Source organism: Drosophila biarmipes, chromosome 3R (assembly GCF_025231255.1).
Source record: "Drosophila biarmipes strain raj3 chromosome 3R, RU_DBia_V1.1, whole genome shotgun sequence".
Classification (NCBI taxonomy): Eukaryota; Metazoa; Arthropoda; class Insecta; order Diptera; family Drosophilidae; genus Drosophila; species Drosophila biarmipes.
In genome coordinates this window covers 24,593,097-24,620,105 of record NC_066616.1, presented here as the reverse complement: position 1 = coordinate 24,620,105, position 27,009 = coordinate 24,593,097, and the positions used below count along the sequence as shown (strand labels likewise).

General features: G+C 45.9%; 2 protein-coding genes across 2 annotated transcripts in view; one reads left to right on the top strand and one right to left on the bottom strand.

Moving 5' to 3' along the window:
- Window positions 1–291: 291 nt before the first annotated feature.
- Window positions 292–27,009, top strand: LOC108024824 (uncharacterized). The gene is made up of 8 exons (XM_017094953.3): window positions 292–334; window positions 2,048–2,823; window positions 15,188–15,461; window positions 16,195–16,516; window positions 16,577–19,438; window positions 24,427–24,706; window positions 24,773–24,893; window positions 26,174–27,009. The coding sequence occupies exons 2-8, from the start codon at window positions 2,326–2,328 to the stop codon at window positions 26,500–26,502; spliced, it is 4,686 nt and encodes a 1,561-aa protein (XP_016950442.1). The 5' UTR covers window positions 292–334; window positions 2,048–2,325; the 3' UTR covers window positions 26,503–27,009.
- The window catches only part of LOC108024631 (hemicentin-1), an 84,426-nt gene continuing 84,280 nt past the window's right edge, over window positions 26,864–27,009 (bottom strand). Inside the window, exon 13 of the mRNA XM_050888351.1 lies at window positions 26,864–26,882. Within this exon, the coding sequence (XP_050744308.1) occupies window positions 26,878–26,882 (5 nt within the window). The 3' untranslated portion in view covers window positions 26,864–26,877. The remainder of the gene's footprint in view (window positions 26,883–27,009) is intronic.

Here is a 27,009-nt window from a genome sequence, read left to right as displayed (position 1 = left end):
AAGCTGACAGCTGTCAGTTGGCAGTAAATTTGCTAAAATGTTTATTTGCCAAGCGGCTAAGTTTGCGTTTAACAGCAAGGCACATGTGCGCATATATATGTAGTACACCGCACAATCACAGACGTTGTGTGAGGCCGCAAGGATACCAGGCACCGAGGACCAAGGACCGAGGACCGAGGACCACTGACCAACGCCCGGGGACCATTTCGAGTTGGCCAGGTTTAATCATTTATAAACAGCTGCAGCAGCAGAAGCAGCAGCAGAAGCAGCAGCAGCATTAGCTACTACAAATATGCGAGCTATTCCTGGCATGGCTGGCATGACAAATGTTTTGGTACTTAATAATAGAATAATTATGGCGACACCATACTATAAAACGGTTTAATGATTATGATGCCCATATCCACATTTCTATGCCGGACACACGGGGGGTCACACACAGGCTGTGTGCTTGGGCTTAATTGCCATTTTGCAATAATGCGATCCAGGCCACAGCTTGGCCTGCTGCAGCACTGCGATTGCCCTTGAAGCATTCAGATTTGGCCCACTTGCATTATTTGGGGCATGCCATTTTCACTTACCAAGCCACCGGATGCCACTCAATTTTCAAAATTTTCTCGATTGCCTAGAAAGTTGGCTCGTTATTTTCGCCTTTACACTGGGAAAGCTCAAACAAGAAATTAAGGGAACTATAAACCAATATTTTGATAATGGATTATCACATAAAAATATAGGTTATACCATTTTATTACAATAGGTTAGAAACTCGATGTTCTTTTTCTACTAGAAGTCATTTGAATAATATATTTTGGAACTCTACTCAAAATTTTTATTAGTAATTTTTTCAAAAATTCTTTATGTATTTTAAATAATTTAGTTGTTGTAAATAGGCTATAACCCGAGTATTTTTTGTTTGTGGACTTTCACCGCCATTCTCCGCTCCGCCAGCTAATGGAGCTCAAACTTCAAGCCGGGAGATGGAGAAAAGTTAAATTTTATTGCACTTCCCGGCTTGCCAACTGCTGCGCGCTGCGTCTTGTATCTTTTTATTATTAATTTATTAAAAGCCCGACGCCTGTCGTCTGGCCGTGGCTTTCAGCCGGCATCGCCTGGGCTGTTCAACGCCTCGTAAACCTTGCCAAAATCATCACCAGCAGAGAGCTGAAAGTGGCAGAAAATGAAATGTAAATCCGGGGAAGGCGGAGAAATCGCCTGAAAGGCAACAAACGAATCGAGCTTAATGCCCGGCAATCGCCATCAATGAGCCTTTCCACTCCCACTCCCACTTCTTTAATACAGCGCACCAAATAACGAACGCCAGTTACAATCCCAATCCCAGTTCCAATCCCAATCCAATTCGAATTCGCTCTTGTGTTTATATAATTTAATTTCGAGTTGCAATCAGCTCGATAGGTTTTCGCAGATTTCCGCAGTTTTTATTCGCACGCGGATTTGGCTTGAGAGCGTGAGCAGCCCGAGCAGCTCGAAAGGCGGCGTTAAGCATTCACATGATTATTATTGTGGCTAAAAATAAGCAAGGAATTTTCGTTTCGCCTGTGGTGGCGTTTTTCGAAAACTATTTTCCAAGCGATTTAACAGCAAATTTCACTTTGATATCGCGTGAAATGTGCGGCGCTTATGTGTGAAAAGGGAAATTTAAATCAAATGCAGAGACACAGAGACGGTGAATTTTTCATAGCATACTTTAGCGGGCAACGCGAGAGCGCTGAGGTCCTGTCAACGCCCCTGTGCGCCAAGGGAGGTTTATATCCCCAGCTTTCTAGCTGTCTATTTCGCTGTTTTGCCAGCCATCAACCAACCTATTCCCCAGTCATCACATGTGTGTGTGCGTTGCTCACTCTTTGATAAAAACCGAAATTAATTATTGACGAGGACATGGCCGCGGATGTTGCCTTTGCGTTCGCCCGTTGAAAATTTAAAAGGCGTTCGACTGAAAGCAGCACACACACACACACATACCACCACACTCGCACTCCGCACTTCCGTTTCCGCTTAAAAGCACCGCGATGTGTTTACTTTGAACTAGCGAAACTGTCAGCGGCAACCGCAAACTATCGGCGGCAAGAAGGACCCGCATCCGAGAAGCCCTTAGCCAAGCCAGTTGTGAGCAAACAAATTAGTGTTTAATTATACATAGGCAGTCGGGTGGCCCATTCATTAAGCGCGACAAAAAAATGCATCAAAGCGGCGTAAAATGAGTGAAAAGTCCCCCGCCAGCGACAACAAAGACAAACCAAAGGGGGGTGAAGGGGAGAAAGCCGGGAAAAGTACAAAAAGCGGGTCAGATACTAACCGCATTAGAGGATGCAGAAGCGTCCGAAAGCGGAAGTGAAGCGCGTGACGGGGCCGTCCAAACCGCCGCGTCTGAAGGCCGCGAAAAAGCAGTTGCAGTTCGAGAGTCCGCTGCCGCGAAGGACACGCGCCGACCAGTTGCAGAAGCAGCCCACCAATCCCCACCAGGATGGGCAGGAGCACGGAGAGCAGGACAGGAAGCAGCAGCAAAAACCGGCAGACAAAGTCATTGCTATGCCGGGCAGCAGCCAGGATGCGGACACGGATGCGGCAGCGGAAGCAGCAGTGGACGTGCCAGAAACAGAGCCAGCTCCATGGCCAGACCCCCATCCACACCCTCATCCAGATTCTGGTCCAGATCCCGGCCAGCTCACGGTGTCACATTCACAGTCCTCCGCCTCCGCCTCCTCCTCCTCCGCCAAAAAGCGTCTCGCCGAAGGCTGCACCAGTCTTATGTATGCCTGTCAGCGGGGCGACATTGTCCAAGTGCTCGCCCAAATGCGCGAAAAGGTAAGATGACAGTACACTCTGAGAATAGTTAAATATAAACCTCCTTGTATAACGAATTAAAATTTAAAATATTATAAAACCCTTTTAAAATAAGTTTACTTCAAATTAAGTCTTTTAAGATTTTATTAACTAACATAAATAAATTTTCAGTAAAAATTAGCTATGTTTTCATGTTTATAAATATATAAAATTGTTCATTGTTTGTTTATAAAAGTTTATTTTATGTTGTTATAATGCTTTAAAAATGAAAAACGGAAACTGTATTGATAATATCATATATATATGTATATATATCATATCATTGATTTCAATTCATTACATTTGTTAAGAAAAATATCCATAAAAAGTCATTTTTCTAAATTTTTTTCCAAATCTGACATAAGTTATTCTACCATCTTCAATTTCCAAGTGCACTCTCTGAAACTATCCAGGGCACACCATTTTTTGCGTCTTATAACACATGTTTAAACCAAGGCGGACAACAAGCCAACTGCAAGTGTGTAAGGGAACAGGACTTGCCAGCAGCTCCAGAAAGGATAATGGCTAAGCCGGGGCGGTCCAAGCATGACAAGTTGACTTCTTCCAGGTCCGCGCCTCTTTGGCTCTGCGGAACTCGAAAAACAAAGCCAGTCATCTCTTTTCGGGGCCGGGAATAAAGGCCCAAATCAGGCAGAGGCGTAGCAAAGATTCTAATCTTTCTGCAGTCACGATGAGCCGACACAAATGCTTAAAGCCAGGGCCGGAAAACCGGAATCCTTACCCTTCCGAGGTTTCTGGGTGCTATTTGTGAGAGGGCGGGAAAGGGGGTCTTTAAATTTCCGTTGCAGTCATTTCGGCGCATTGTTCACAGTTCAGAGCCCCTAATTGCTTCATAAACATTTCCACAACAGGCCGGGGCGCCAGCACAACAAAGGCGAGTTGAATTTGAATGCTGTAAATGCCAGGACATTTAAAATTGACAAAATAATCCCCCAAGCTTAGTTATGCCGGTCGAATGGTGAATGCTAAATGGTTGGTCCTTCTTCTCCGGCTCCTTTTCCACTTTCCCACTTTGCTCCCATCTCAGGGCCATCATTTGATTCCGTTCCCTTTCGTCCAGCTCGTCCATCAAGCGCCTAAATATGCCAATTTCACATTTAATTGAAATTTGAAAAGTTTTTAATTGAACGCAGATAAATTTTCAAGGCCTGCCAAAGGAGCCTGGTCATGTCCTTGGCAGTCACCCAACCCCTTTTCCTTTTCAGATTGTCATGTTGCTAGTTTTGCAATTATTTGCCAGGCATTGTGAGCCCTGGACAAATGCCTTCATTTCCGGCCAGTTGGCGTGCCTTTCGTCCTGGTAATTGATATTGACGCCAAATTTGATGTGAAATTGCCTGGCATTGAGTATCGGCAGCGACTTTTTGCGCAAATACTTAGATGAGAGCCCGTAAATCACCACCCAGCCCCTGCTGCCAGCCTGCTCGGTTATGTAATTGCCAAATGACATTTCTGCTGCCTAACCTTGGTAGCAAAATTCTCAACCATCCCCAGCCCCCCGAGCAGCTTATTTGCCTGTGAAATATGGCAAATGCCGGGGCGATTATTACTTACTTTGGGTTCGCGTACTTTATGGGCCTCATAAACTGTAACAACAACATGACCGCATTTCGCGTTTTCGGTTGCCCAGCTGAAGAGCAGCAAAAATTGCTTTTCAACTCGGAAGGGGGGCAACGAGGCGTATGCGTAATGTGAATGTGCAGCATTGCTTATGCAAATGAACGGGCGTACTTGTATTTTTAGAAAAAAGAAGTCTGGCGGTTCAAGGTAATTGTGATTCGGATTTCCTCAGCAAGTTCAGCAAATCTGTGTATAATTACGTCGCCAGTCGCTGACTGATATTATTAATGTTCAGTTGCGGCTATATTGCTGTCCTTATAGCTCTTCTTGTTGTTCACTCTGCTGTATCTTGTGCCTGTGAGACATATTTTAATTTGTCTTGTCTCTGTGCATGTCTGTGTCTCAGATTTTCCGCAGTCTTGATAAGGCCGCCTAAGCTATTAAAAGTTTTAATGTCTTTAATTTACCGTCTTCTCTGGCCAAGAGTCGCATTTTCTTTGTTTTTGTCGCAGAATAATTAAACAGCTCCTCTTGGCTTTGTCGCCTTTTAGTTGTTATTTCTGTTTGCTTAGCGCTGCGATATTTTTGTGGATATATTTTAATTGCGCTTATGGTCTAGAGGACCTCTTGAACTATACATGACTTGCTCTCTTTATTGGATTTCTGTGTTTTCGATTTATTGCTGTGCTCAACATGGCGTATGAGTAACAACTATTGCAGCAATGGAAAGAAAGCTTCCTCCACTACATATATATAGGGTGGAGATGTATAGATTTATATACAGGGACACTGGCTTTTGTACACAACGCTGGTGGCTTCTCGGCTTTTTGAGAGCACTCAAGCAACATTCATCGACGTTGTTTACTCGCCTGCTATTGTTTTGCTTAAACTTTTCATTGATGTTGGTTTTTCCAGCCACCCCTCAATATCTTGGGCACTCGTCTTTATTGTCTGCCTGCGCTGCTTCTGCCGCCGCTACCGCTGCTGCTGCTGCTGTTTTTACCAATTAAGTCTTAATTTCTTAGAAAATAAAACTTTTTGGCTCCCAGGCATTGTTGCTGTGTCTTCTTGTTGTGAATTCCCCGAGCTGCTCGGTGCCCCGCCTTTAGTTAATGTTAATGGCGTAATTGTGCCACCTTCGCATCGGGGTCAGTGGTTGTTGTGTTCTATACTAGGTATATAGCCCCTGCCTTCGACTTTAAACCGCAATTTAGCCGAGAGTTCGAAACAGAAGTTTTACACCGCAAGTTGGTAATTGTATGTCTATCTTAGGGTGTGTGTGCGTTTGAGTGGGCCGCTGGCTGCCATCCCTCAGATTGCTGCAGGTGTGAATTATTTATTTTCACTTAAGATTTGCGGCGCTGCTGGGTCCTGTCCTGCTCCTTCGTACCTGCTCCTGGGCCACTCACTCCGCTCCCCTCTTGCGAACTCCAAACCGAGGTCCCCTCTTCACTTTTACAGCTTTAAGCAAAAGTTTTCGCTCAAAAGTCAGCTGCAGAAGTTGATTTTAGCCGACCGAGAGCCGCAAGAGATGCTTTTGTTTGTTGCAAATAATATAATAACAAAACAAGCGGGTAACTTTGTGGGGAACTGATGAACGGAGGTGTTGACCCTTATAGCGTATTATATATAAATAATATTTCTTTAAAAAAATATTTAGTTAGCTTAGATACCCATATAAGTAAAATAATTTAAAACACTTAAAAGCTGTCAAAAAGTATGCTATAAAACTTAAGAGTTTACGTCACAAATGATCCCAAGTAAATTATTGCATACATTTTGGCTCGTATGGTAAAGATTTTACAACTCTGAAGACTTCAATTAACCCTTTGCGTAAGGGAATTTCGTTTTTTTAATAAGCAACAGTTCTCTGAGATACTTGTCTTCAAAAGGATTATAAAAAGCTATGTATCCTTCTGGAGAAAATTTGCATCGTCTGATATTCCCCATTATCAGCCTTTTGCCCAGGGTGTGCTGGACCTGTGGGACAGGCGAATGGGAATTTTTTTGTGGTCCTGGGAGTGCTGGAAAGTTGTCGTTGAAAATTAATTTAGAATTCAGAACGCCTTGTTTTTCGCCCCTTCCTTAAAACTTGAAGCACCTAGTTGTTTAGAAAATATGTAGCTTCCACTCGGTATATTTGGCCATTAGCTTCAATTGATTGACCTTCGGTCGGCATTTTATAATTACGCTCGTTCATAGCACTTTCATTCCACCAATTTCTTCGCTTTCTTTCGCCAATGCCGCTCAATCAGCGTGCAAATTATTATCAATTTGGGCGAAATGGGCGAAAGGAGTGGAGGTCTCGTTTGCAATTGGATCCTGGATCCTTTTCCGGTGCCTTTCGCCCGGCCACGGCTTGGTAATTTTAATTGCGATTTTTTTGCAACCCCTCCCAGTGCAACTGCAACACGTTTGGCACATTTTGTTGAAAATTCATTAAAAATGACGTCGAAAAAGTTTGCATTTCACCCAGTTTTCCACCATTTCTCCCTTGCCTCGTTTATTCAGAGTGAGTAGCTCTGGCCGTGTTCAATCGTTCTTTCATTTCATTTGATTTGCCTTTGCTTTTGCCGCTGACATTCAGATTACTTCAATCGGTATCTATTTAACTTCAGTCGCAGTCATTTGAATTTTTAATTAATCGCTCGGCTGTTTGGCGAAAGTCAGTCAGTCAGTCAGACAGTCAGGTTGGAGCGGAGGTGAGGAAGTGGAATGCAATCAGCGCCAAAGGTCGCCCCTCTGATTGGATCGAAATATTTTATTTCTGGCCAAAAACTGACCCCCTGACATTTGCATGCGATTTCGACAGTTTTGCATGTCCGAATACAATTAATTAGGCTGCGAGGCCCAACAAATGTCCAAATAAAAGTCAGCGGGGCCAACGAGTTAAATTAATGGGAAAAGTGAGCGGGTTTGAGGTTTACGGTTTTCGGTTTTCGGTTTCGGCTTCGGTCATCATCAGAAGTTGGCCAAAACGGGCTAATTGAGCACAAAAACCCATTTCCAATTGGCTGGACCTCGAACTTTGCGACGAACCATATGCGACGGCTTAGCCCGACAGCTGTCCAATTAATTAGAAGCCACCAGAAATGGCAGACGGACTATGACGAGGATGACTCTCCCACTGAACCGAGAACCGAGAACCAAGAACTCAGAACTGAGCTGAACTGACCAAAGTTTGCATTGGCAAATTAATTACTGAAATCGTAGAAATTTGTCTTGCCATGGAAGCTCTACTACTGCGACTACTGTTTGGCTTTCGAGATGACTTCCTGGCCAGAAGTTGCGCCCAGTTGGCCAGGCCGAAGTTGCAGGCCAACTGGAGTTGCAGCACATAGGATATCCGTGTATGAATTTGTATCCTCCAGATACTGTTACTGTTACTGCTGCTGCTCCTACTCCTGCTCCGGCAACATTTTTGCTCAAGGAAGCGCCCGGCGGGCTCATCACACGAACGGCACGAGAGGGGCCATCCAAAACTTTTGCCTCGGCATCCAACAATATTTGCTCTGAGTGCATAATGACAGTCAAAGTTGACACAAATGAGCATAGCTTGTTACTAATTTTAATGCGCTTCGGTGCACAGTTGGTCCTGTGCGAGGGGGTCGAGGTGGAGGGGAAATCCTGACTGGCTGGCTGGGATTTTGGGGTCAGGGGTCAGAAAGTTTTGTGTTGCGGAAATTACTCGGAATGCGGCACCGGGTTGTGCATAATTTTTAATTGACCCACCGTAGTGGGTGTGGAGTTCGCTCCTCTTCGAGTTCCTAAAATATTTTCCAAGTTAATTCGATTTGGAGAAAACTTGAGCCATGACTTACAACTTACAACTTGGCCAATGAATTATGCAGGCGACATGGCTCTTAACCATGGCTCATATTTCCCATGTTCAGCTGGTGCTCGGCTCTCTAAAGTATGCATGAGCCATGTACCCGGAATTGAATTGCCGTTAAAGCGGGGAAATTGCTCTTGATGTTTAGCAAACATTCTGCCACCTGAGTTTCAGATTGGAGGTGGGTGGCCGGCGGAGTTTGCGGGAGCAGCTCCAACCGCCGGAAAAGTTTGTAGATCAAAATGAAAGTTTGCCGTTGTTGTTAATCCGTTGCACGGCATAAAAACTATGCGAAAGTTTAACTACACAGCGCTGGGAGTACAGCTAGCTGGATTCTGGTCCCAGGATTCCGGGATCCAGCATACAGCATATAGCATCCAGCAGCCAGCAGCCAGGAACCCGGATCCCCGGCACATGGCATAATAATAATCCGTGCGGCAAACCTTTTGATGAGTTCGGGCCAAAGCGGATGAGAAAACGGGGGCCCTGAGCCAAAGTAGCTGTAAATAATTGCCAAAACTACTTAAGAATGCTGCACAGTGAAACGCTTCCTCAAGGATCAGCAGGTGGGCTTTGGCTGGGGCGAGCGGGGGAAAAGGGTTGCGGATGGAGAAAGTAGAGATGCCGCAACAAAGGCCCCGATTCCAGCCAACTGCAGTGCACGCAGACAAGCGCCATTGTTGCTGCAGCCGCCAACGTGGCACTAATTAGAAGTATAAAAGGTGCCACAACAACAGTTAGAGAGCAGAATCATCCTTAGTCCCCCGAATCGGCCCACCTCCCCCCTTTTCACCTGCCTGAGCAGCAGTTAAGCTTTGTCTGTCGAGCATGCAAATTATAGTTGCGGCGGAGGCGTCTGGCGGCTTGAGACACTGCCACGCCTACTTCTGCGCCTACTCTATGTCTATATAGAGCCACTGCTGCCGTTTCTTGTTTGAGATCCAAACAGTGGCGAACACGGGGGGTTTCTGAAATCAAAACGTTTACAGTCTTAACCCAAAGCGATCTGTGTGGGGTCTTTGCTGAAAATGAGTATGCATATTAGGGGGTATAATCAAGTTTTCAGGATGTGCTATGTGTGCCTTAAGAAATTCTGTTTATAAGAAAAGATTTAAAACTCCTCATAAGTTATCTTTTAAACAAATTAAATAACTTATAATACCGCCTAAAAGTATGCAACAATAAACTTCAAACTGAGATACTAACTAAAAGCAACGACGTTATTTATTTTACAGCATACTTTTAGGCAATTTAAAGTATTTTTAAAAAATCTGCTAATTTATAAGATATAAGTTCCGAAACATTACCCCACCTTTCTTCTTAAATATTCCCAGTTTTTAAACATTTTAATAACCCAATCTGAAAGATCTTAAACATTTTAATGATGAAATGAAAACCCCTTGAAACATTTTCTGCATTCGCCCCTGGTTTCGAGCAGTTGCTACCTGCGCACTTTGCCGCTCACGTTAATTAAAATACATCTTGAGGGGCCGGGCAAATGTGATTAACATATGAATGGCACATTGTCCGCATAAATTTGCCATTGAGTGGGACTGTGGCTGTTCTGGGGTCTCCGGAGTGGTGGCTTCTATGGCCTGTGGTCACTTGACATCTTAAGCGGCCCCAGACAGAGGCGACCCCGAGGCGCCTGCAAAAGAGTTTCCGGTATTTGGGCGCACTCCGGGGTTATCCAGGGGTTATCCTGCTGGATAGGACATGATGGGCCCCCATTTTGGGGCTCCGCACTGCCAACCTTTTAATGTGCCATTCTCCCGACGCGTCACTCATAATTATGGCGGATGTGCTGCCCAACGAAGCGTTAAGTCGAATTCTCGGTTCCTCCCCGGCACATCCTGAGATACCCGAGGCTCCTCCGAGATGCCAGTTGCCATTTGTGCCCTTTCATGGCTTTCAGGCCATGCATGTATTTTATTTTTTATGCATTATCATGTAACTGTGTGCCTGCTGTTATTGTTGTGGCGGCTGCGTCGTCTTTCATTATTATTTATGCTTTATTTATATTTGTACGCACTTCCGGGCCGTAAAAACCCCGTACTACTTGGGCGGGAGGGTGCCGGTGCCACACGGCGTATGCGTCATGCACGCCTACATTTCATGCTCGTCGTGAATCAAAGGAGTAGAACACATCCTATGACTTCTGTGACCAGACTACTTCCATCTCCATCTCCAACTCATTGTTATGCTAATGGCCTACGATATATGAATAATAAGCCCGGCCACAGCGCGACTGCTGACCACACACTTCAGTTGGAGGCTCTGATTTCGAGCAGGTCCTGTGGGCCCCGGATCCTGGCGATTCGTCCTTTGACGATGACAACGACTACGCCGACAGTTGTCGCTTCAGTTATGCAAATGCCGTGGAGCAGCAGCCGGAGGAGGAAGTGGTCGAATATTTGATATCTTTATATCTGCTTTTCGAGAGCAACGCAAATTGTTTTCCTCTGTTTCCATTCAGACGAACTGTTGGCATATAAATCTGTTGGCCCCTTAAGCCTTGTCTGCCGCCTGCTGGGTGCAAAAAACCCAAAGGAAGTTTTAAGTTTAGTTGTCGTTTCGTTTCGTATCGCCATTCACGGGAGCTCTTAAAGGCGCAGGCTCCGAACACGTGCATATATGTATCTATATCCAAGGGATGAGTTGGCTGGGCTCTGGCTTCGAGATGAGCAATCGTTAAATCCGAAATTTTATGTCTTCAACAGCCTAACTGTTGCTCGGGACTTTTTTTTTGCTTTTCCGCCGGACGGCTGCCATAAATCCTGACTCGTGCTTTTTAATGTTCACCTTTTGTGTTGGTTTGCCAGCTCATTTGCCATTAATCTGGCGAAACTAAAAGTGAGATAAACAAACTCAGATGGACTAGCTGGCCAGTTTTTCCTCATTTATGGCCAGGGAGTCGTGGAGCTAACTCTGCGTGAGATTATGGCAATGAATAAATAAATGTAATATAATTTTAAAAATGCATATACAAGAGAAGGGCTTCATTTAGACAGGGATGTTAAAATAAAAATAATTATTGTTAGAGGTTTTAACACTTAAGATACTTTTAAAAATATATACCTAAGGATAAAATGAGACAGTAGTTTTATAAATATATAAAGATCAATTTTAGTTTAATATTTTAATTAAATACTTCTATTAGGAGAGGATATAATTCGTAACTTAAAACGCCAAATTCTAAATACGGTAGTTTAAGTACTTTTTAATTAACAAATATATAATATATAATATCATGTTTCAGCTTACTTCTCTTTTAACAAAATAAATTTTTAAGAATATTAAAAATTTATGTTTTGTTTTGGTGCTTATTAACTGTTAAAAGAATATTAGTTGAAAATTAGCATGTTCTATAAGCCCGCTGCTTCGTTTTCTGATTCCCTTTTTAGGAACCTCTGGAGCTCGTGATATTTTTCCCGTCGTGACCCCATTTTTGTGTGGCCCAGGCACGTTTTATTTGTTTAAAGAACTATTAAAATGGCATAAACAGGAACTCGAGTGGCGATGGCAATCGCACTGGTGGGCCAACTGGCGGACTGTTGGGCAGTTCGACTGTTGGACTGCTGGCCGGGCTAACTGGCAGTGCCAAAGTTTTATCTGGTCTAGAATGGGGAGGGGATGGGGCTTTTTGGAGGGGGTCCAGCTGGTGCTGCTGTTGCTGCCTTTTGAGCGCATTGTTGTTGGTCGTATTTGATTATCGCATTTCATTTTGTGTCGGGTGAATGTAGAAAGTTGAATGCAAATTTGCATGACACCAACAGAAGCGGCCAGTGGGTGGTGGCCGATGATGATGTTGGGCGCGACGTTGGGGTGGACGCAAAGGAATACGGCAACAATCACACCAAGCATCATCATCGTAATAATAACAAAGCAGCCAGAGCAACACTGCCCCATCCCGAGGTCCTTTTTTGAATACTTCTCCTTTTTTCGTGTTTTCTTTACTTTTACCCCCTATTCTAGCCGCCCAGGCTGTCAAAGTTTTTAGGTATCATTTCAGTTTATTTGAATTATTCATAATCCGGACGGCAGCGTAAGAAACAAACAGCAACTCAGACCAGGCCGGGCCAGCAGAAAAGCTGGAAAAGCTGAAAAAGCTGGCCAAAGATAACGGAAGCAGCAAATAAAAATCATTCATTGTAAACATTTTCCCCCTCAAAGCTGCAGAAAGTTTTTTTGGCAAACAAAAGGGAAACGTAGCCGCAGCGCTCAAATTCGATTCAATCAACAAAGAAATATGGAAATCCCACAGATACAAAACCGAAAAAAATTCCCACCATATTTCCAGTGCAAAAATTGTAAATTAATGGTATTTAATATTTAACTCTGGTGAAATTAAGTTTTTGGCTTGTTCCACCGAATCGCACCTGTTGAAACTATGAGCATCCTTTTGCCGCCATAAGAAGCACTTCCTGCGCTCAAAGTATCCCCCTCAAGTGCGCCCATGCAACACGCAAATGCCTAATAGTCAAAGTTTACTTTCCACTCTCGCCGCTTGTTGTTCTTGCCACAAGAGTTTTGGCTTACTTTCTTCTACAGCTATTGAACTCTTGTTTGACTCATACTAAAATGTGCAATAAATTGAGCACTTCCCAGGGCCTTTCAGGGGACAGGGTCTGGGGGGCCTGAAAGGTGAGAGGAGAAAGGTGGCCTCCACTCCGCTCACGACAGTTTTACGACAGTCACGCGATATCCTCCTCGCGATTTACTATAAATAGAAGCCAGCGTGCCCGAACTGTTTGTAAAAATTGAATGTTGGTTAGAAAAGCAACACAGTCAATCACTCAGGCATACTGACAAGATAAACACCAGATGCACAGGGAATAAAACATTCGGTTAAGCAGATATAAAACTAAAACTAACTATAAAAATGGCCCACATCTTAAAAAACGCACTGTTTTGGACAGCTAACAAGCTAGATTATTGTTCGCATTTATTTTCTTACCTATTTTAAAAACTAAAAAATTTCCCATATTTTGACTTTTTTTGCAAGGCGTCGTTTTGAGCAAAAATTTGTCAAAAATAAAACTTTTTAGGTGTAAATGCCAATTGATGGAATATTTCATTACGAGTCCAACGAGGTATAAAACTTCATTTTTGGATCATTACTTTCTTTGTTTTGTCTAAAATACTCATTATTTTTAGTGAAAAATTAAAAACTTCGTTATTGGGCGAAAACCCGATATTTTGGTTTGAATTTTTCCGTGTAAGTTGGTCAAAAATTGTGCGAAATCTAAAAGGTGCACCGTTTTGGACAGCTTACAAACTAGATAATTGATAACAGACATTTTCTGGCCGATTCTAAAAACTTAAAAATTTCGCAAATTTTAAATTTTTTACAAGGGGTAGCATCGTCATTTTTTTTGAAAATTGGCCAAAAATAAATTTTTTTAGGTGTGAATACCAATTGATAGGTAATTTTATTACGAGCTCAGCAAGGTATGACACTCCATTTTTGGACGATTACTTTTTTTGCTTTGCACAAAACCCTGATTATTTTTGGTGAGAAATTAAGAAAACCCGATACTGGTCAAAAATGTCCCGAAACCTAAAAAATGTACTGCTTTAAGCTGATTCAAAAAACTTCTGCTAAAAATAAACGTGGAATTTACGAGGAATTACCAAAAAATGAGCTAAATAGTTTTGCTAGGACCTTAAACTAATGTCCTGCCAAAGGGGCCCTGATTTTTCTGAGTGAGTGGGCAGATAGGCGGAAAACAAGGAGCAGCAGGAAATTAGCACAAACTATGCCGCAAGAAAAGTAAGTTGCGAAGCCTAATAAGCGGCGCCAATGGACAGGACCCCCGTCCATGCCCCCCATTCGACCCACAGCCATCATCCGCCCAGTTGGCCGACGATTTGCCAACGTTTTCACTTTCACATTTGCGTGATGCCGCTGACGTCGCTGCCGCGGCCGGCGTCGCTGTAGTCGCATTGCGAATTCCTGGCGGCAGCGGGCAAAGTTTTAGCATACTTTTCGGCGGCGGCGACAGTATTTTTTGTGCACTTGACATGTTTTGACACACTCCACGCTCCACGCTCGTCGCTCCTTCCAAGAACCTCGCTCCTCGCCCCGGAAATCAGAGGAGGCGGAGGTCCTGCGCCTGGCAGGACTAAGCATGTTCGCCGCGCCGCTGGAGTTCGACATTGTTTTGCGCGCCAAAAATGCCAGCGATAATCTGGTGAGCCAACTGGCAACTAGGCACCTGCCCTGGCAACTCACCACGTTGTCCGGGGCAACGGCGAGGGCTAGCAACCCTTCCAGGCAGGACCCTGGGCAGGACCCTTCCAGGCGACGCTTTCCGTTTGTTTACCTGGCGCTCGTGTTGCTTTAGTTACTGACCAACAGCCGTTCGCATAAGGCCACTTTTCCACGCTTGTTTTTCGCCCCCCCTTTGTGGGCAATGATTTTCGCCTGATTAACGCGCGAATATGTTGAATTATTAATTGGCCGGCCGGCGTGTTTTGCATTTAATGGCCAGCCGGAGGTGTGATGCGTTTGGAAAAAGTAATTGCTTTCGCCCCGCCAATCCAGGCGACACATGCACAAAAGGCCGGCTGACAACCCGTCGAAGCAACCACCAATAAATAAACAACACTGCCACACCACTCGATATACACACACACAGCATATAGAGCAGGCCGACTTTCACCAAAATATTTGCTGGCAATTAAGCCGGAGACTGTGAGAATTACGCGATCCATCAAACGCTGCCCGAGGGCGGCGGCAGGGGGCGGGGCTCGGTATGTCGCCGTGATGCAAATTGATGCAATATGCAAATGGCATTTTAATTAGTTTATTAATCGGCTGCGGCCTCAACTCAGCAGGTGCAATCGCCCGGCCATAATTCACCGGCGGGCGAAGTAATTAATTTTTGACCCCGTCTTTAACTGGATTTTTCTCTTTCTCCCCCCGTGCAGCCCCAATTGCTGCGGCAGCGGGACCGAAGCCATCGCAACGCGCTGCACTACTGTGCCGCGCAGGACGCCGATCGGAGCAAGGACCTCGTGGCGGCCGCCAGCATCGCGATCGCAGCCCCCGAGCTGCTGGAGTCGGCGGACGAGGATGGCTTCACGCCGCTCCACCTGGCCGTCATCCAGGGCAACCTGGCCATGGTCAACCTGCTGCTGGCCAACAAGGCGGACGTGAATGCGGTGGACAACGAGGGCCACTCGGTGGTGCACTGGGCCACGGGTGAGTAAAGGAGGGGCAAACAATACAGTAAGGCCTCCATAAAGAAAGTTTAAAACTCTCAACCAAAAAAAAAAACCAAATTATGGATAATATTTGTAATTTCCACGACAAATAAAATGACTTTTAAGACTTTGAATTTAAGAACTAGTCACTTGAAAATAGTTTATTTATTAAATGGTTTTCCTAACATCTAAAGTTGGCTTACAAGTATTAAATTTTAAGATATAAATTTAATTTTTATAAATATACAAAAGATTTTAAGAGAACGTTTTTATAAACCAATTTCCTATAATCCCCGCAGCCACTGTCATCCCCTTTTTTATATAATTTTATTGATTTAATAACTTGTATTAATTGCTCGCCTAAAAGTAAACTATTTAGGTTCAATCTGTATTTTTGTTTGCATTAAACCAACTAAATATACAACTGAATTAATTCCATTTACAAATAATATAACAAATATTTGCTTAGGACCGCAAGCACTTTCCGACCAATTAAAGCCATAAAATTGTTGTACACTTTGTCTAGAAAATGTTCAATTAATTAAAGTTTACTGTGATTAACTGTTTAATATGATTAAATTGTGCAAACAAATTGTGACTGAATAATCAATTTGGGTTTTAGTAGATTAATACAAAAAGTTCTGTGCAAATTAGTAATATGCTTTGATTAATTAAAAATATATGTTTAATTACATTTAATTTAATTTATATTATTTATGAATTCTTTGCAGTATGCGGTGAGGTGGAGTCCTTGCGAGCGGTCCTGGCTGCGGGAGCCAGTGTGGCCAAGCCGGACGCCAATGGAGGGACTCCGCTGCACTATGCCGCCCAGATGTGCGGAGCCAGCCACGACAGCAAGCAGCAGGCCAGTTCCAGCTCGAGCTCGAGACTCTCCCTGGAGATCCTGGGCATCCTGCTGTCCCATCCCCAGAGCAGTGTGGATGTCCAGGACAAGGATGGCCGCCAGCCGCTTCTTTGGGCCGCCTCCGCAGGATCAGCCAAGGCAGTGATTGCCCTGGTCAAAGCGGGGGCCCGGGTGGAGTCCTCGGATAAGTGGGTTCCTTAAATAACTTTTTTTAACTATATACCATAAATATATCCTTATCCTTTCAGGGACGGCCTAACTGCCCTCCATTGTGCTGGTTCCCGAGGACACACCGAATGCATAGACACCCTCATAGGCCTTTGCGGCGCCCCCACTGACCTCATCGACTCCAATGGCTGCACAGCCCTGCATTACGCCGTTACCTTGGGTCATGCGGATGCCACCGCCAGATTGTTGGACCTGGAGGCGGATCCCGATCGCCAGGATCGTAAGGGACGCACCCCAGCCCACTGCGGCTGCTCCAAGGGGCAATTTGAGACCCTGAAGTTGCTAAAGGAGCGCGGAGCCAATCTCTGGCTGCGCAATGCCAAGGGGGATCTGCCGCTCCACGAGGCCGCCGCGTCTGGCAGAAGGGAGCTCCTGGAGTGGCTGCTCAACCAACGCCCTAAACAGGTGAACACCACCAGCAATGATGGACGCAGCCTTCTGCACATTTCGGCTGCTAATGATTACACGGATATGTGTAAGCTGCTCCTGGACTACGGAGCAGATGTGAATGCCGTGTATAGGAACTCCAGAGGATTGGTCTTGACTCCACTAGATGGAGCTCTACAAAGGGGTCATCGTTCCACGGCCAAGTTCCTGCAGGCCAATGGGGGTCAGCCGGCCAATAAGGTGAGATTGTCTAGCAGAAGAGCTGGTAATCCCTTCCACGAAACCAATGCCACTGATATGGTGAGACCTCTGAAGTATGTGGAGAAGGAGGAACTGCACGATCTGCGCAGCTCTAAGAAGTATGTGGTGTACCTAAAACGCTCCGATTCGGATAATGGAAATGGGAATGGTAATGGCAAGGTAGATGACATCGATCCAGGGGACTGCAGCTGCTCGGAGCAGACTTACCGCAAGGAGCAGCGTACGCGTCACGTCTGCCGGCGGCACAAGAGGAGGCAGCTGAGGAGGCGGACCAGCAGCTGTGGCGAGTCCAAGCACGAGCGGTGCAGCGAGATCTGCCGCTCCAAGAGCAACATCGAGATTCGGCGGAGGAAATCCCGGGAACGGTATGCCAGCTCCAGTGAGTGGGAGGAGGAGGACGATGAGGAGGACTCCTGCGAGAACTGCTGCTACCACAAGCGTCAAAAAGATCGAGTGGTTTCCCGCAAGCGTTCCACTTCCTCCAGGAAGTCAAAAAACCGCGAAGATAGCGAGGAGGAGCAGCGTACAGCCCACTCCTCGCCCGAGAAGGATTCCAGGAAACCTCTGACTGTCAATGGGGATCATAAAGTTGATAGCTCCAGTGCAAAGGAGCCACCCCCATCCTCGCCCACCAAGGAGGGCACCTTCATCAAGTCACCAACCCAAAGCGCCAAGAGTGAGAAGTCCGCTCCCATGGACAATCTTCTGGTGGAGGAGTCGCATGCAGTGGAGCTGACAGATGAAGAACAGGAGGCTGGCAAGTCGGTGGTGACACAGGTGGATGTCCATCATGATGCCGAGGAAAATCTGACTTCCAAAACTTCCGAGGAACAACAAGCTGTAGAGGAAAATGGTAAGGAAAAAGAGAAAGCTAAGCTGCAGCTGAGTGAAGAGGAAACCCATTTGGTGTCCAAGGAAGTGGAGCAGGTGATCAAGATAGCAGCCACTGCCTTGAGCAGCGAGTCCAAGAGTTCCTCTAGTGAGGAAAAGCCAGAGGAGAAAGAGCTTCCCCAAGAAAGTGAAGAGCCTGCTCCGGAAAAACCTGAAGAGGCTGTTAAGGAATCCCCAAAGCCTTCAACCCCTGCTGCGGCACCACCCCCTGAGCCTGCCACGCCCACGCCACCCCCTAAGGAGGAGGATGCCGCAGAGAAACCACAGCCAAATGCCAACACGGTCGAAGGGGTTAAATCTGCGGTTTCGGAGCCACCTTCAGATGGCAAAAAAGCCGAGCAGCTGGAGCAGGCTGAAGCCAAACCGAAACCTAATAGCAATCCTTCTCCCACACCCACTCCGCAGAACACTCCCCCACCCACCGCTCCTCCTGCAGAGCCGAAAAAGCCACCAACCGCACCACAGCCACGCCCATCCACAGCCCAAACGCCCACCAGCCAGCCAAAGGAGGCACCGCAAAGGGAACAGGAGACGAGGCGCTCCTTCACACTCCTGGCATCCGATTCGGCGGACGATGACCCAGTTCCCAATCCGAATTCAAATCCTCCAGCTTCAGCTTCCGATGAGCCAGCCACCGAGCGGAAATCGAGCTTCCAAGTGCTGAAAAGCGATGATTCCCTGGATGAGAATGCAAAGAGACCTGGTCGTAAGGTCGACTACGAGCAAGGAGGCAACCAGGTCTTTCAGGTGGTCAGCGAGGGGCCATCTGCGGTCCAGCTTCCTAGTGCCTCGGAGCTGGAGAAGATGGAGTATGATTACGAGGAGTACGATGATGAGTACGACGAAGATGAAAGGGATGGTATCGATCCGGAGCATGACAGTGCCTTGCGTCGTTTTCTTAGCAGCGGAAATCGACACGGTGTGGGCAGTTCTGGAGCTGGGGCAGGAGGATTGGGTGGAGGAGGAGCAGGTGGAGGATCCATAGCAGATGACACATCGGAGGGCATGGGTAATGGAAGGAAGCGGCGTCTTAAAAAGCGCGTGCGCAGCGGCAACAAAACGCGCAACAATTGGAAAAACTCTCAGGATTCACGCGATGGCAACAACATGGCTTTGGCCACCACCAAGGATCAGGACTCGGGCTTCGAGCCCAGTCCGCGGGCGGAGCGCAGCAAGATACCCACTCTGCGGTCTGCCCACACCGCCCACATGCCGCGCCGGCCCATCTACGCCACTTTGGATGGACGCTCCTGCAGCAGCAGGATGGAGAACCGCAAGCCAGGCGACAAGGGAGCCTGCGAAATGGGCGCCGTCACCAGGTCCATACAGCGCAACATCAGGAGGTGAGTACGCTGTGGCAAAATTCGGGAATATTGAAAAAATTATTGAAATCGAAGAATCACTTGAGTTTTAAAATCATTTATAATTATGTCTAAAAGTATGCAACATTAAATGTATATCACAGATGGAACTTCTGTTTCCTTTGAGACGACTTATTTTTTAGCTGCATACTTTCAGGCATATTTTGGATCCTATTATATATTTTAATTCAGCTAAGGAATTTTGGTCACCTGAAATCGGAGGAAAAACTATAAATTTGGTCAAAAAGGCTATAGTGACATCTTTTATGCACCTTAATGTATAACATCATTTCGAAAGGTGCCTCAAAGTATGCAACAGTAAATGTAAGTCCCAATATCCTGTCGAAATCATTTGGTACAATTTTATTTCATACTTTTCGATTTCTGTGTCAGGCTTTTCAGGCTTTTGGCTAGCAACTACTAACCTTATGAAATTCCTACATTAAGCCTGCGAAATGTGTCCCTCTTCTGACTTACAAAATTCCTGGAAAATATGGAAAAATTCGATTTATGCAAATGGTGATGGTTAACTTATAAATTATCCGATTTTTCCCCTGTGCACGAGGAAGCGGGACAGATTGGCCGTGATTGCGGGGAGCTGCGAGCCCCGGAGAGTTGATGGCGGGATTCATTCATTTAAATTAATCTCCAGGCAGTTAGTGGCGCCAACGACGCTGCCTTTTTGGCCGTAGATTTATTTACTTGATGCTTGATTTTAATCAACTTGAATGTCCCACTGCCAGCGACTCGCCTCGCATTATATCACGCGCGCACTTCAGCTCCGCAGTTGCGGTAGCCTCTTAATGTAATCAAACTGGCCGAAGCCGGCCGCCTTAAAGTTAATTTAGCCAGGGATTTAATAGCCTGGACGGCATTTCTCATTTCTTTTCTTGGCTTCTCTGTTTTTTTCCCCCATTTTTTTTGGGCTGGCTGGGCTCCATTGTTGCGCTGGTCAGCAAATAAATTGCCCAGCTTCCGTTCGCCATAAAAAGGCGCGCTTTAAAGTTATTATAATGCGGTTAAAGGCAATAAACGCGGCATTAATGTTCATTTACCGTGTACTTGAGCATGAACTACGAAGCGCCCAAGGATTACCTGTGAGGATAACAGGTGGGCAGTGGTCCCCTTTTGACACATTTATTGGTGACAACTTATTTTTCTGCTTTTAATTACCAACAGCATGAAAAAGAAATGGCCTCAAACGTAAATCATAATTAGGTCAAGTCCAGCAGTGCCCTAATATCCTGGCTGATTTATTCCAGTGCCCTCGAATGGGCCGAAAATCTCGTCCGCTGCCAAACCCCGCTTGTCATTAGCCGAAATGCTCATTTCCGGCAAAGAGTTGCGCATTTTAATTAGCTGCACAGAATCCGTTGGGAGGGGCGGTGAAAGTGGCAAAGAGAAAGTGGTGAAAATGGGCGGGGGCGGAATGGCTGCCCACCTGCGGTGGGATATTTTGTTTATGCAGAAACTTGAACAAAATATGAAAATTAGCCGCAAGCAGGCAGTCGTACCGGCTGTCTGCAAAGCAAAGTCTCTGGCTCCGTTTACAACTCGCTAATGCTAATTGTAAATGGAATTAGTGCAGATTAGCGAGAGCATTTTTAGAGGTCCTCGAAGGCAGGGACGATTACCATTTGTGTTCGCTCTTCGTTCGCCGTCTTGTTTCCGGAAAATCCTTTTGTGCCCCCTCAGGGGGATTTCCCCCCCGGGCATCTTGCCCTAATAAACTCACAGAGGGAAATGTGGAAAAGTGAAAACCTCGTGTGGCTGTAATTTAATTTTGTCATTCTTTGCTGGTGAATCGCGCGGATCGATGGCCCTAAGCCGAAAGCCATAAGCTGTTGCTCAAACTTAAAAGTCAATTGTATTTATTTTTGGTATTTGCATAAGCCGGGGCCCGCAAAACTTAATTAAAAAGCGTAAGCTGACTTTTATTAATTTTGCTAATCTGCCTTGTAGCCCATGAATAAATTTGCAAACATTCACCGAGCAAAGAAAAACAAAACAAAACAATAACGTAACGAAAACAGAAGCGAAATCTCCGGCCGGCGAGCGCATTTCATAAATAATTCTTTCCACTTGACTAATGAAAATATTTAACTCGGCTGTTTGCATAAGCCAACAAGCAAGAGGAGCGGGCCTCGGCCAGGAGAAAGCAGAAGAAAGCGGCAGCGGCAGCGGCAGCGGCAGCAGCCGGCAGAAACCAGAGGCGAGATAGCGCCATGTTAAGGTTTCGAAAAATACGCGGCGTATACGCAATGTACGCAAAACCGAAAGTCAAACAAGTGTCTTGCTCAGCAACTTTCCGAACAAGTTCCTCAACAAGTCGGCGGGGGTGAGTCAATTAATTCCCGAAGAATATACGTTGGTGTGGGCGAAAATCCAAATAGAATTCACCCGGCAATGTACAAAAAAACAAAAAAAGAAAGAAGTAAAAATAAAAAAAAGTGGAAAGTGAATCCATAGCTCCCAGTCGAATACTTTTTGCGGAGCGGGATAACTTTTCAGGGGGTGTCGACCAGGAAAATACCATGAAAAGTGTGTAAATAGAGACTTTATTTTATTTCGTATTTTCCATTTCATTTTTGCATTCGCATGCTTTCACACCGGTGGACCCGCATCCCGGGCAACTTTATTTTATTTTGCTTCCTCGTTTTGGGCTCCGAAGAGATTAAAATTTTATCTGACGCATAAATTAAACAAATAACTTACGAGTTTGTGTGTGTGTCCCAGCAGCACAGGTGAGATTTGGGATTTATAATGTGCGCTCACGTAATTGACGTTGTTAAATATTTGGATTTCGTTTTCCGTTCCGACCCCAAGTTTATCTGTTGTCCTTGGGCCTCTTTTTTTTTGGTCCCGAGCGTGCCGGGATTAGGCATATTTGTTGTCTGACTTTAAAATGCTGATACTGATAGTGGTTTCGAGGAAAATTCATTTAACTTTGAGCGTTTAGTTAAAGCCTTGACCTAGCATCTTGGTTTCCAGGGCTTTTAGCCGGAAAACTCAGCCAACCACTTGGCCAAGTTTGAAGCACTGGCTCAGCAGCATAGCCGTAATGAAAAATGAAGCGGTAAAGTTTTCGCTGGCCGCAGACTTTTCGCGAATTCTTCCGGGGGGCGGGCGACTTTGTCAACACTTTTGGAGGCCATCGATTTTCCCGGGAGCAGATACAGATAGATACGGGAATGCAGAGGCCCAGGTATGCAGGACACGATTCTCCGGGTGTTACTGGCCCAGCCGTTAACACTTGGCAAAAGGTTCTCTCGCAGAGCTTTTGTGTTGCTTGTGCGGCACAAATTGCCGGCGGGCGGGACTCGACGTTGTTGCAACTTGTGCAGCGCTTAATTTCTTTGCATTTTGTTGTCGTTGACAGCGCTGGGGAAAAGTGAAAACTGCGCCTACTCAGTGCCGCTGATGGTGGCGGCGGTGCTGACTTTGCCGCCGGCGGGTTTTCCACTTCATCCACTTTGGCGCTGCGTGCACTTTTTGCCTGTCACATTTGTGTCGCAAACAGGAAGAGGTGGGTGGTGCGATGGCCAGGGCTGGGTGCTTGGGTGGTTTCCAAGGTGGCTGGGTGGCCTGTCAGTCAGTGGGTCGCTGCAAGCGTTGGCAGTGGAAAAATGTGCCACACAAAATCAGCGCGCACAAGAAAATGAAATGAAAGTTGTACTAGGCGAACGTAGAGCGGAAACGGAAATCAGTAGCAGCAGTGAACAGTGGGCGGCTGCGCTGGGTGCTGGCTCGCAGAAATAAAAAAAAAAAAAAAAAGAAAAGAAAATATGCCAAGGACAGTATTGCAAAAAGTATTTGCACAAAGCGAAAGACTTGCAAAGAACTCAAGCGCAACCGAATGGAGCCAAAAGCGAGGCGTAAAATTGAAAAGCGCTTCGGCAAACAAGTGATGGTGATGATGGTGATGATGGCGATGATGATGATGATGGTAAGATGGTCGTGGCCGCGATAAGGAGGGCCAGGATGATAAAGATGACCACCGCTGGTGGGGCAGCCAAACAAGCGGAAGAACGATGGACCGCTTTGAAGTCGCGCTGCGGGATTTCTTCGCGGCCCCTTGGCCAATTTATTACGCAGCTTTTGGCTCTCAAGGATTCTTACCTATTTATTACCTGGCCCCCTAGCCCACCCAGCCTCTAGCCTGCCATCCATCTATCCAGCCATCCCACGAGCAATGAACTTTTGTTTCAAAGTCAAATTGTTTTGCATAATTTCGCGCTGCGCAGCCAAGTGGCGAGCAGTGTCAAGCGGTCTCCTTCTCCTGGGTAAACAATTTTCGAAAAACGCCGCTCTAGCCGCGGCTTTTCTGCACTCCAAGTGCCCTCGACAAATTTGCTTAGTTTTTTCGGTGAATGCACCTCCGCCACTGCTGCTGCTGCCGCTGCTGCCGCTGCTCGGGAAAAAGCAGAAAGCACAAGCACAGAAAGCAAAAGGCTTGGACGTCATTCGTTGATTTAGAAGGGTCGCTGGCCCGCAGCCGAGTTAAGGGAGCAACTTTCAAGGGGCCACCCAAGATGCATATCCTTATCCTCATCCTTAAACCGCTTAAAGCGCTGTTTTGCCTAATTTTTAATAAAATTTCTAATAACATTTTATGGCTCAGAGGGTGCCGTTGGCGGCTTTAATTTGACTCGCTTCCTTTGCTCCCTTCTCTGGGCCATTCTCAATTATTAATAGAATTTTTTCCGCGTACGCACTTTAGTATTTTTGAAATTTTAATAACATGATGCCTTTTATTACGCTTGAAGAGGGACGAGAAGGTCCTTTGTCTGGGGGAACAGCAGGCGGCACAGGGACTTTGTTTGACTCGCGAAATATCAAAATGACAATTTACTTACATTTATTTTGCCAGGCTCTGGCAAACTTCTTGCTCAGATGATGGGGACAAAGGGGATGTGCTCTTTTCTCTGGCTGTCTTTGCTTATGCCCTCCAATCTCCTCCATCCCCACAGATATTATATGGAACGCAAGATCTTCCAGCATCTCCTGGAGCTCAAGTCGCTGCAGATTCGCTCCAGCAAATTGAATGAGGCGGTCCTAGTAAAGCGGGCCGTGGATGACTACCACAAGTCCTGCGTGCTTTTGGGCGGCGAAACGGGCACGCGACTCAGGCGCTACAACTTCAGCGAGTACACGTTCAAGAACTTCGAGCTCTTCCTCTACGAGACGCTCAAGGGACTCCAGCGACCGGGCACCAACAACTTCCAAAACATCAACGAGGTGTACGAGGAGGTAGGGACGATGATTAAGTGACGCCTCTCCGGCGACTGGCTCATCCAATATTATCCCATTTCGCAGGCGGAGCGGCGGCTGAGCCCGGATTACAATGCCTACGAGAAGGCGCTGCAGTGCACCACCAAGACGCACCGGTGCCTCCATGCGGCCCATGCCTACACGGGAATACCCTGCGCCGCCTACAGTAAGTAAACTTTTTTGAGGAAGCTTAAGGAATTTCTGTAAAGCGGAAAAGATATACAAAAGTATTTAAAAAGAAATTCAACAACAATATTTTATATTAAAGTTTGTAGGACCTTTTTAATTTTTATTTTATTCAACTTTTAAGATCCATTTAATCTCAAAAACACTGGTTTTCCTTTTTTTGAAGTCTCTGTATTTATTCTAGTAAAGTCTTTTCTGTCACTTACAATTTTCTGACTGTCGCTTATCAATTAACAATTTGTTTTATGTTTAATAACTTTATAATTTAATTCGTATCTATATGCTAGTACATTTACTGACATTGGGAAAAAAACTTTATATATTGATCTATATAAATTGCTTCAACAAATGACAGAACTTAAAGAGTATTTTTTATGAGTTTCAATTGTTTTGCACATCCTTTTATACAGTTGAGGATTAGCAAATATTTCAGTTTGATAAAAACATGTTGGAATTGTCAAACAGACTTTATGGATAAGCACAAAAAAATCCCCTTTATAATCGGCTTATTTTTTTCTTGGCAAAAAGTATAGAACTACCAGCTTTAATAAATTATTTAAATAGTAAGAGCGTTTTTTTGACAGACCTTTCTTTTTGTGTGCCGCGGCCTGCTGCCCCAATGGCTCGAGGGCTTTAAGCGGCTCTGTGCAAGCGTGAAAAATGGCACCAGACAGGCCCTGGCTCTGGCTCTGGCTCTGGCTTTGGCCAAAAGAGCCAAAGAGTCAAATCGCCTGGCCAGCACTGGGTCGGCAACACTTTCGCCTTCTTTCCGGCGGAGGGCAGTGGGTCAAGCGTGGGACGAGCGGACACTCGAATTCAAAGCATCTCCTCGGCAGCTGCGGGCCATAAAAATATAAATCCTAATTACGAGCAGTTTATTCAGTGCGGGGCAAATTAAAAATAAAAATTCCCGACCCAGGCTGGCTTTCGGGCTTTCAAGTTTTTATTACATCTTCAGTGCCTCAAAAGGATGCGTCCAGTTGGCTTATGCCAAATTAAAAACGCATTCATTTGTGCCGCTCCACAGCCATTTCTTTGCCCTTGTTTATGCCGGGTTATTTTGCTGGCGAAAGTAGCTAGTAATCCCCGGCGAGAGGGCTCTTAATCCAGACTGCTCCATTTACTTATTAGTTTTTATCCACCCGTGCAATTCAGCTGGGTGTAGCACCTGCAGGACTCACCTGTCGGGGCTTTGTAGAATCCCTGGTACAGCCATCATTAATCTAATGCCTTGTCAACGGCTCTCTTTTTGCCTTGCAGTTCCCATGATGAATCATCACACGATGCCAAAGTTCGGCTTTGGACCGTACAAGAAGACCGGCAGCGTGAGCAGCTTCTTCCTGCCCAAAATCCTGACCAGCGGCCGCGCCTCCAGCGGACGAGCGGCGGGCGGCCTGGGCGGCGGCAGTGCGAGCGGCAACCGCTGCAACCACAAGGTGGCGCTGGAATTGTCGCACGGGAAGAACAAACAGCTAATTTCACTGCCCGCGGAAAAGTTGGACAGCAATAAGCGATACTACGTGACGTTCACAGTGAAGGACTCCTCGGGCTCATCGGCGTACCAGCAGCAGCAGCAGCAGCAGCACTAGAGCGTATACGTAATGTGGCGCACAGTGCGTATACGCCATGTATATGGGTGGATGGATGGATGGCCCATTGCCATCGGGCATCGTCGCGGCATCCTGCGCCCGCATCCTCAGGCTCCTTTTTATGCTGTTTTCTGTTTTTGCCGCCGCCGCCGCTGCTGTTGCTGCTCCAAATGCATTAAAACAATGCCATCGCAACATTTTGTGTCGCTGCTCCTGCTGTTGCCGCTGCCGTTGCCGTTCCTGTTGCTGTTGCTGCAATTGTTGTGGCCACCCGTTGTCCGCGCTGGCCTTTTTCCATTCGCTTCCTGTGCGGGACGCTGGAGTAATGCCACGGCAAACGGGGGTTTTTGCAGGGTGTATCGCGGACATATACACTCAACCTATTAGGTTGGCAAAATTTAATTTATTAAGCTGGCGATGCAAGCTCTTTGGCTTCTTAATTTTAAAGAACTAAAAGTCCAGAAAGGGTTTGGTATTTTTTTTATTTACATGTGCGGTAAACCATTT